This window comes from Pteropus vampyrus, unplaced genomic scaffold (assembly GCF_000151845.1).
Source record: "Pteropus vampyrus isolate Shadow unplaced genomic scaffold, Pvam_2.0 Scaffold79, whole genome shotgun sequence".
NCBI classification, from domain to species: domain Eukaryota; kingdom Metazoa; phylum Chordata; class Mammalia; order Chiroptera; family Pteropodidae; genus Pteropus; species Pteropus vampyrus.
In genome coordinates, this window is record NW_011888860.1 from 814,702 (window position 1) to 825,402 (window position 10,701).

The following is a 10,701-nucleotide window of genomic DNA, read 5'->3' on the forward strand; positions in this document are numbered from 1 at the left end:
AGACTCAAGACACAAACCCTTTCTGAAAGCCAATGCTCAGTATTGCTGTCACCTATGGTGGCCTGTAGTTACTGTCAATCACCACCAGATGGTAGTAGTTGAATAGCAATGTATCCTGGGAAAATCTGTGGCTCTGGTCTGAATTTCTTTTAGTCATAAAAGATGATTGTCAAAATTGGGGATGAATTAAAAAGAAAAAAAAGACCTGACTCTTGTGTGCCTTCTGATTGAAATATACACCACTAACTATGAAGTATTGTTATCTAACGGCACATAAAGCCTTTGGAACTGACTACATACAGCTTTTTAGGGATTTACAGGGAACAGAGGAACATGTTAAATGGCACCATGGGATACAGTCAGCAAAATCTAGACTGAAAATCCAGGATAAATGATCCAATTTTTTCAACAGATTGTAAAATAAAATACAGGGGAGAGAGAACCATTAGAAAGTTACTTAAGAAATATATCAACCAAATGCAATGTGTGGACTTGTTTTAACCCTGATGCAAACAAATCACTATAAAAACAGTTTTTGAGACTATTTGGGTAATTTTTAAGCCATTTTTAGAAATATCATATTAAGGGACTCTTTAAATTTGTAAGATATAGTGACATGGTTTTGTTTTTTTTTTAAGAGCCTGTATCTTTTTGAAATACATTCTGAAATATTTACAGTTGAAATAAGAAATTTGAGATATGCTTAAAAATGAGTTAAATAGTTTTTTTAAGATGATAAACAGCAGGAATAACCTGCAATTTGGGAACCTAAACATATACATTAATTCATTGAACAAACATCCTTTGAACACATACTTTATTTGAAGCATGGGATTCAACCAGAAAACATTTTTAGAGCAGTAAATGAACTGCTGAAAGGTGGGGTGGTATAAATGACTGACTTAACCGATGAGGGGAACAGTAGTGAAGGAGTGATGAGACTAAATTATTGTTGGTTAAATGATCTAAGATTTTTAAGCAGGCTTTTATTTGTAATGTCACATCCATAAAGAACAAAGCACAAATAATAATTATATAATGTAAAAACTTTTTACAAAATGAATGATTACTCTTGTGGAGCCAGCACCCAGAGAGTTGAATTTTGAACAAAATATTGCTTGAAGTAATGGATATGCATTAGAGTAGAAATGGAGATCTTAAGCGAAGAAAAAATTAAAAATGCAAGAGTAACATATCCTCTTAAAATTCTAGACTAAATATTGCCCTAAATATTGAAAAACCATGTTTGTGGATCTGTTGGAGCCTTAGGGTAACTTAATGAGCAGAATATGGAATGTTTATATTATGTATTTATGTATTTTATGCTAAAGGTAAAAACTTATGCTATTTATAACTGAGGAACAAGTATTTATTCATTAAATCAACTCATTATTACTGTTTTTTAAAATTTTTAGTGCAGCTATTATTACCTTTCAGGATTTATATATTTGATTTTCTCAAGATCATATTCAGAGCAGGAGCTACAGTCTTTTAAGAGGCTTAGGTTTATTCAATATTTAAAAATCATCTATTTGGAAGAATTTCTTAACAATTGACTATCTTTAACAGTAAGACTGCAGTCCATGGTACAATTAATAGATTTGCTGTAGCCATTCCTGAGGGTAATAGTCTTTAAAGTATTGATTTATATTCTGTTTTGCTGATTAGGAAACAGGCACAGATAGGCTAAGTAATATATAGTCATTTAGTGGCAGAGCTGCTAATTAGTCCAAAGCTGGCTGGCTTCAGAGTATTTAATTAATAGGGTTGTTGTGAAGATTCTTAGTTAATAAATGTAAGTCACTTAAAGCAATGCCCAACTCCCATGTGTGTAATAATTTTTAGATATCATTAATACTGTAATTATCATTATATCGAAAAGAAATTCTGGTAGCTCAAGGGCACAAGTAAATCTCCCTCCCCACAGGGGAAGAGGTCCCACTTAAATCTTTAAGCCGATGAATTGCTTTGAGGCTTTCATACTTAGTGTAGGTGAAATATTTAAAAACATCAATTTTGGGGCTTTTTGAAGGAAAAAAAAATCTCTAAATCCCCATGGAAATTATTTCATATGTGTTTGAGTAATTAAGGTTTGTTTTCTATTGAGAATGTAATTTAAATGAAATTTAAATTATTCATTTAAATTTAAATGAATGTAATTTAATGAATTCCAATTCCTATTGTAACAGAATTTAAGCAGGATGGTGGTAAGCCCTATCTCTCTGTGATTACGGGGAGAGGAAACCACAGCCAAGGAGGAGTTGCTCGTATCAAACCAGCCGTCATTAAATACCTCATAAGCCACAGCTTCAGGTGAGTATAGATTTCTGTTATCAATAATGAAAATTGTCTATATATAGATAGTAAACACCTATTATGCTCAGGACAATTTGTTAAAATACTTAATTAAATTTAACTATTTGACTTTAGCCACAAAGTCATGCTTAAATTATAACATTCCTTGCTAGATTTATGATGTCCATTAAACTAGAAGTGAAAGAAGAATGTTTGTTGAAGTAATCATCTTATAAAAACTATTTCTAACATAAATTTGAAAAGTAAATGTATTTCTTTGATAACATGTTATCCAAGATAATTAGATTATACACATCATAGTTTAAGGTTGCTTTTTAATTATTCCTTTGAAAGGAAATATATATCTGTGGATTTTGGGGGGAATTGGGAGATTCTGCTGAAATATGTTTATAATTTGGATGTGTCTAAACTTTAGCAGAAACATTGCAGTCAGTATGAATTTGTACATCTTCATAAGTTAAACACCATTAATGTTCTTATTTTTTTATCTTAGCTGACAAATATGAAATACCCTTTTTCATTAAGAGATTATTATTCAATAACAGAAACAACAAGAAAAGTCCAAGAATAAGATCTGTTGATGGATAGATTCCCTGAGGTTGTATATCATTAAGTACCTTTTCCCCCATACTTCTAGCTTCAGTTAGTGTGACATATTTTGTTCATGTCATGTAACAAAATGTTGTTTTGCTACATTGTAGAAAATGGTAGTATTAATTTTCTGAGCATGAAAACAGATGATATTTCAGTTACTGTTGCAAAAGGAGTAGTTAGACCAGAACATTATCATGTTGGGATTAATGATCTATTTTAGAGACTAGGAATTTTTTTTGAATTTCACACTGAGGGAGTTGAAAGCATTTCATGGCCTGATTAATCAGACTTACCTATTAAATTCGAGATTTCTTCTTGGTAGTGACTTAATACATAGAAATAATGCAATGCAGACATCATCTTATCCTGATACAGCATACTCTTCTTTATGAAGGTCAAATTCAGGCTTGAGAGATGTGAAAAATCTTAAAATTGTAATTATTAACTTTTAAGTTAGGAGTAACCCCCAGCCTTAGGATTGTATTTATTTTAAGAGTGTATTAAAAGGAACGTAAGCATAGATATTGGTCCTGGATATTGACTTAATAAAGGAGAGCACTTTGATGGTAAATATTATATTTAGCATGCACTAAATATTGGCCTTTGGATTATAAGATATAGTCCTTAACCAGTTTGAAAATTTTATCTTTAAAATGACTTTTCTCATTTCTGCAGGTTCTCTGAAATTAAACCAGGGTGTTTGAAAGTCATGCTAAAGTAAAATAAATGCCTTTGACTTAGAAGTGTGAAGGTTTGTAGGTTAAAATTAGTTTTATTTACAATAATTTAGTCAGTTTTACTGTCAACATGTTTTATTAGAAATGTACAGTTATTAAACAAAATTTTCAAAATTCAAGAGAAATTTTATTTTTTATGGAATCAAATGCCAAATGTCTGTTAAAAATATTAAAGAAAAATTGTATTGATTTCAAATTTTCTAAAAAAATTATCAGCTCCAGTTTTAAAGTTTGAAAGTATGCTGATTCTTTCTGAGAGAGAAAATGTTATCTTTATATTAATTGTTTAACTTTAGTGAAATCCTAAAGGTGTCAGTGAGAGGTATTTAAAGTGCTTTGAAACCTGGTTCATGACTTTCAAAGGCTGATGTTAAAAAGAAGAAGAAGAAGAGGAAGAGGAAATGACTGAAGAGCTAACAAAAACACTGGAATGCTTTTTGATTACAAAATTAAATATAAAATTATTTTGCCATATCCTGTAGGAAGGAAGACATGTTGCTGCACTTTCTTCTGCGTTGTATTTGTGTATGATCTTTGATCTGTTAACATTCCCCCACCCCCGCTCCCGTGTGTGGGCATTTTCTAGAAGGAAAGTTAGGGTATGAGATTATATTGCAATTTTATACTATCCATAGGCAGAAAAGTTTTCAGAGAAGGAGAAATGGGTTAGATACCTACCAAGTGTTGCTATCTTATAGAACTGTTTTTAGAACTGTCTTAAGTGGTATATAAGACAGTACTAAGGAGCTCTTATATTGAGGCATGTAATTCGTAAAATGCAGTAAGTCAAGATCCCATTAAATACAGAAAACATTTTTGATATAATTATAAAATGAATCTTTACAATTTAGAAGTTTTTTACCTTTATTTTTAAAAAGAGCCAACTTTCTGAAGGGGAACTTTCATTGACTTTTGTTTTTTGGTGAGCTTAGAAGTCCTGTTAGTATGTCAGTTATAATTTCCCTTACACAAGTTTAATGTGGTAAAGTATAATTTTTCTATATGATACAGTGGATTAAATAAATTTATTTCTGGATATGGAGAATATTTTCAACATAATTTTAACAAAACAATTGTGTTGTTTTCTGATAAGCTTAATAAACATTTGGATCAAGAATTGCAGGATTGAGCTGTTACTGAAAGAATCCTGAATTACAGAATGATTTTCCAAAAGAACAAGACATTTTAATGAAAACTCAAAAACACATTTTTATATATCATGAAAAAATACCTTTAAAAGAAGAGCTGTATTGTTGAATTTATTTCCATAAAAATTAAAATATATGTTTATTTTTTTAAATGATTAGTGACTGGTATTGAAGTAGTATTTATGTTTTTATGTTTGTAATAATTTGTTTTAAAAATGCCAACAATTAGCAAACATTTTTGGTAATGTCTAGAATATTTGTATAATTAAAGTAAAATTTCAACAACGTATAAAACTATGTTGTTAATGATACAAGATATTTTTATGTATAAATTACTATGTAAGAAATGTGACTAACAATACTAAACCCTGGAGTTATTTGAGTGTGTGCAGCTGCATATTTATTTTTTGTGTTTTTTATATTTCCTCACCCAATCTAAGAAAAAACATTGCTTTTGAGCACTTCAACTAGACTTACTATACTAAGTATTATTATGATTAATGTGGGAGCCGTCAATAAGAGTGAAGTATTTTGTAGGCAGAAACCAAATGAACAAAGTATGTTTTATATTGTGTCAACTTTAATTTTATGCTTTATTTTCGTAAATCTAGAGTATTTTTAAGTCATCATTTATAAATATATAGGCACATTTTAGTATTATACATATTTTTATGAAGTTGTTTAATACTAAACTTCCACTCGCCCCACTATCTGGCATAGTTTAAGCAACACATAATTATGAAAGAAAATTTTATAATCATTCCTTTCTTGTTTTGCATATTTCTAAATCCTGTATGCCAAAAGTAAACATAGTTTGGGGATTATCAAATTTTTCTCTTTTGCCCATCTCTAAATTCTGTGTCAAAAGTAAAGATAGTGTGGAGATTTTCAAAGTTTTCATGTATTGGTATATTTGTGCTAGTACATAACTCATTAGAATGGCTCTTTGCAAAGTATTCATATTTGAAAAGTGTAACACTTCTGTAGTTTGGAATGTTTTAGTAACACTTATATCTTTCAGTAGTCTACTAGAAGTTACTACCAAGGGAAAAAAGAAAACTAATATGGAAATACAAGGGATGCAGAGTTGGACTAAATTAGGAACCCTTAACAGTATCTTCATTCAGTCCACCCACTTGCTTACTTGAACCTGAAAAATAGAAGCATATTGTCTTATATTTATAAGCTGTTCACATATCTCTATGTTATTTTCAAATTGAGGTTTGTTTTTTTTTTTTCAATTTATTGGTGTTTCCATACTATTTACAACTCTGTGGCCTTTAAATACATTATATAGTAGAATTTCAGTTTTTTTAAATTCAAGTGTTCTATGCTTAGGAAAAGGACACATATAAAATAACAAAATTAGTTATTTCGGAGCTGGAAATTGGAAACTGAAACTCAGGAAATTGCTCTGACAACGTTTTAACTGCTCAGTTTAAGAAAATGACAATGTATAAAGACAAAAATAAAGCGTGCTGTTTTTTCTAAATGCTTTTCTATTCTGCAATGAGGTGAGATTTGATAATTTTCCTGTGTAGTGGTTAAGTATTGCTTATTTTTATTTACATATTAAACACATTTAAATGTTTGTGTGGCAAAAAAAAAGTATTAAAATGGTAAAGTAGGTTAATGTAGAATGTATATTCATGGTGCTTATTTGAAAAATAATTCAAGTTTACAGTATTAATGCCTTTACAGAATTTAATAGAGAAACAAAGCTAGAAATACATTTACATCCTGAAGAGCCTTTTAGAAAACTTCACATTACATGATGAAAATGTTTATTATTTTCCTTAAAGTTGAGCAGTTGACTTTTATGGTCCAAATGATGAACCTGTTATTAACAAATGATTGAATTAACCATGAGACTGCTCATTAAAATACAACATTGCAGCTATCAGTTGGAGAATATATAATAAAATTTTCAGACGGTACATCAGAAACAATGTGTTTTTTGTACTATAAAGAAAATGTAATTTTGCTGTTAACTCTGTACTTTTTTATTGAAAATGTTTTATAACTTTGCTTTAAAAATTTCTTATGAAACCATTTGCAAAGTACATACTTAATTTAATAAAATACTTTAGCCACAGTGCAATGTGAGGAAATCCTTCATTTGATGTGGTTAGGGTTAGTGGTTTAAATCATAAAAAATATTTTTATGCATAACTTTGTAATTTCAAGGGAAAAGTGTCATAAAAATTTCCTTTCTGTACCACAACTCTTATTCTAGTTTAAACTATTTTGCAATGGCAAACAGTGGTCCACTTTTGAGCCAGATAAATGCATTAATTAGGTTTATCTCTCCATAACTTTATCTTTTGACTGACACCAAAATTAAGAATTGTGTCTCTAAGGGACTCAAGTAATACTTTAGTTAATATTAAAGGTTGTTGAACTTTATTAATTCGAAAGCTGAATTATTCACTCATTTAGCAAGGATTAAAAAAATTTTTTAAACAAATATTTATTGAATACTTGTTACTAGAGATTCAGTATGAGACAGGGTTTTTATCCACAGGTATCTTATAATTGTTCTCATCAACTATTTTGTGTATAGTGATTTAAACAATGGAACACTTTTCATGTATGTTAAATTTAAGACTCGAGACTCTTACTACATAGGTGTCTTACAGAGGCTTTGAGAAGTTGATGGATTTGCTAGTTAGTGGCATAGGTAAGACTAGAAACTACGTTTTCTGACCCCTAGTGCAACTGCATCTGTCAGAGTAAGAATAATTACTTAAAAAGAGATAATATCATATTACTCTCAACTGAAAGAGATGTCCCTTCACAGTAGATGTCTGAAAATATGCCACACATAAATCTGCCTTCTTCCTTTATCCAAAGGAAGCTGGTATTATGGCTTTTTCCAATGGCAAAGATACAAGTTTATTTCTCTCAATATAAAATTCTAGAGGTATAGAGTCTAGGACTGATGGGCGTGCTTTTACATGAATTATTTGGGGAATCTAAGATCCTTTTAGCTTACCACTTAACTATACTCAAAAGTGTGGGCCTCATTTTTCTAAACCAGGGTAGGTGGTTGGAACTCCAGCCATCACATCTACCTTCCGTCAGAGGAAGGACAAAGAAGGGAGCAATGAGCCAGTACCAGCAATCTTTTATAGAAGATTTTTGGAAGCGGCCATAGGACATTTCTACTTCTTACTGGCCATAACTTAGTCATGTGGTCATATCTGGCTGCGAGAGAGGCTAGGAAATTGTCTTTTTTTTTTCAGACTGCCATATGTTCAGCCTAAATTTGGGCTTTCTCTTAGATGAAAGAGAATGGATTTTAAGGGAATGAATGGCAGTCTGTGCCACATCGTTTTTGATCCTCGGATGCGAACAATGTAAAAATTCATTCTTGATATAGTTCTTCAACAAGTCTTTGTGCTGAGTGAAAGGTAATCACAGTTGTATGTATTTAAATTTTAATATTCAAATGATATTAGCAACACATGGCTAATGGAATGGGCTCCCAGTTGAAATGATTTAACTACTAATGAGATCACTTGATCTGAGAACTCAATAGTGGTAACTAGGTTAGGTATGTAAGTTATTTCTAGTGATAACTGCTTACTGTCTTTTTGCACATTTTGTGTTTTTTAAAACATTTTCTAATCACATCAATGTGTGAACTCTCAGTATTTGATATAAGTGATTTAAAGCTAAGTAAACCAGGGTAGGGAGATGTAAATGTGTGTATGTTTGAAGAACTAGAAACTGCATAGAGAATAATTATGGAAGCACTGGTCGGCGGATGATAAGTAATTCTTTTTGGAGGTAGCAAATATGAACTTTGCTCTCCTTACTGAAATGTTTAACTGACTTTCTTTGGAAAAAGCTTAAATACTTCAAATTCATGGTTTTTATACATATATAACTATACAATTATACCTTTCATCGGTTCTGAAGCACTCCGAGTAATCTCAATTTAAATTGAATTTTTAGAGTTTTAATAGCTAATTAATAACATTTTAATATGAAATAAATTTACAGATTTTAAATTCCTTAACATAAAGAATGACTTCTGGGGTAGAGAAATAACATGACCAATTGGCAGTTCTATTTCTGGTCAGATAAAGGAACAGCTGCAGGGTATGAAGGTGGGGTAAGGAAATTAGGTGGAGTTATTTTATTTTCCAGCTTTACTGAGAGAAAATTGACATGTAACATTGTGTAAATTTAAGGTGTACAATGTGATGTTTTGATATGTGTATATATTGTGAAATGTTTATTCACCATAATAAGATTAACATCCTTCACCTCACATAGTTACCATTTTATGGTGAGAACATTAAAGTACTACTCCAATAGCAACTTTTAAATATACAATACAGTATTATTAACTATAGTCACCATACTATACTGTAGATCCCTGGAACTTAGAACTGAAAGTTTGTACCTTTTGACCAACACTTTTTTCTCTACCCCTCAGCCCCCAGCAACCACAATTCTACTCTATGCTTCTATGAGTTCAATATTTTTATTCCCACACATAAATGAGGTCATACAGTGACTTATTTCACTTATCATAATGCCCTCAAAGTCCACCCATGTTGTCAAAACTGGCAAGATTTCCTTTTTATGGCTGAATAATATTTCACTGTATATACGCATACCACATTTTCTTCATCCACTGATGAACACAGGTTATTTCCATGTCTTGGCTATTATGAATAATGCTGCAATAAACATGGGAGTGCAGATACCCCTTTGAGATACTGATTTTGCTTCCTTTGGATATTTACTTAGAAATGGAATTGCTAGGTCATAAGGTAGTTGTAGTTTAAATTTTTGAGGAACTTCTATTTTCTATAACGGCTGTACTAATTCGCATTCCCACCAACAGTATACTGGGTTCCCTTTTCTCCACATGCTTACCAGCATTTGTTATCTATTATTTTTTTTGATAATAGCCATTCCAGTGGGTGTGGGGTGATAACTCATTGTGGTTTTGATTGCATTTCCTGATGATTAGAGATGTTGAGCACTAGGTTTGTATGTCGTCTTTGGGGAAATGTTTATTAAAGTCTCTTTATTTTTTAATTGGATTGCTTGTTTTTTTTTTTTTTTTTTTTTTATTGAGTTGAATGAGTTCCTGTATATTTTGGATAGTACCCCCTTACCAGATATGGTTTGCAAATATTTCTCCCAGTTCATAAGTTGCTTTTTTGTTTTGTTGATGGTTTGCTTTTCAGAAGTTTTTTATTTTGATGTAGTCCCACTTGTTGATTTTTGTTTTTGTTTCTTGCGTTTTTGGTATCATGTCTAAAAATTCATTGCTAAGATCAGTGTCAAGGAGCGTACCTTTTGTGTTTTCTTCTAGGAGTTTTATGGTATGAACCTCATACTACTAGGATTTTATGGACACTTCCTCATGTAGGCATGGTCAAGTATTAACTTCTTTTCCAGCCCCTCTCCCCTCTTCTGAAAGATGAGAGGTGGGGCTGAAAATTTCAAGTTGCTTATCATAGCTTGATCTTTCTGGTGACCAGATCCCATCCAGGAGCCGTACAGCAGCCCACCCAGAGTCGCCTCAGTAGAATAAAAGATGCTACTAGTGCTCTTATCACTTAGGAACTTAAAGGGGTTTTTGGAGCCCTATGTCAGAGATGGGATCAAAGACAAATATTAGAACAGGAGAGGCTCCTAGTGTCCTTATCACTTAGGAAATTACAAGAATTTCGGGATCTCTAAGCCAGGAATGAAGGGTTGAGACCAATATATATTTTCTATTATCCCATAGTGGTGATATTTTTAAAGTTTTTACTTTTGAAAAAGATATATCTTGAAATATTTATGTAAAATGATACGATGTCTGGGATTTACTTATAAATAAGATGAAGTTGGTGAGTGTACTTATGAAATAAGATTGGCCTAAGTTGGTAAATGTT

At 31.3% G+C, this 10,701-nt stretch overlaps 1 protein-coding gene across 8 annotated transcripts in view; it reads left to right on the forward strand.

The window, feature by feature from the left end:
• Positions 1-4,689, forward strand: part of N4BP2 (NEDD4 binding protein 2) — a 91,661-nt gene extending 86,972 nt beyond the window's left edge. For 7 of the 8 annotated variants that reach the window (XM_023532174.1, XM_023532176.1, XM_023532177.1 and 4 more), the window contains 2 exons: positions 2,190-2,313; positions 3,586-4,689. In XM_023532174.1, the coding sequence (XP_023387942.1) occupies positions 2,190-2,313; positions 3,586-3,631 (170 nt within the window). In that variant the 3' untranslated portion in view covers positions 3,632-4,689. The remainder of the gene's footprint in view (positions 1-2,189; positions 2,314-3,585) is intronic. The other variant, XM_023532173.1, reaches the window with a different exon arrangement.
• The last annotated feature ends 6,012 nt before the right edge of the window (positions 4,690-10,701 follow it).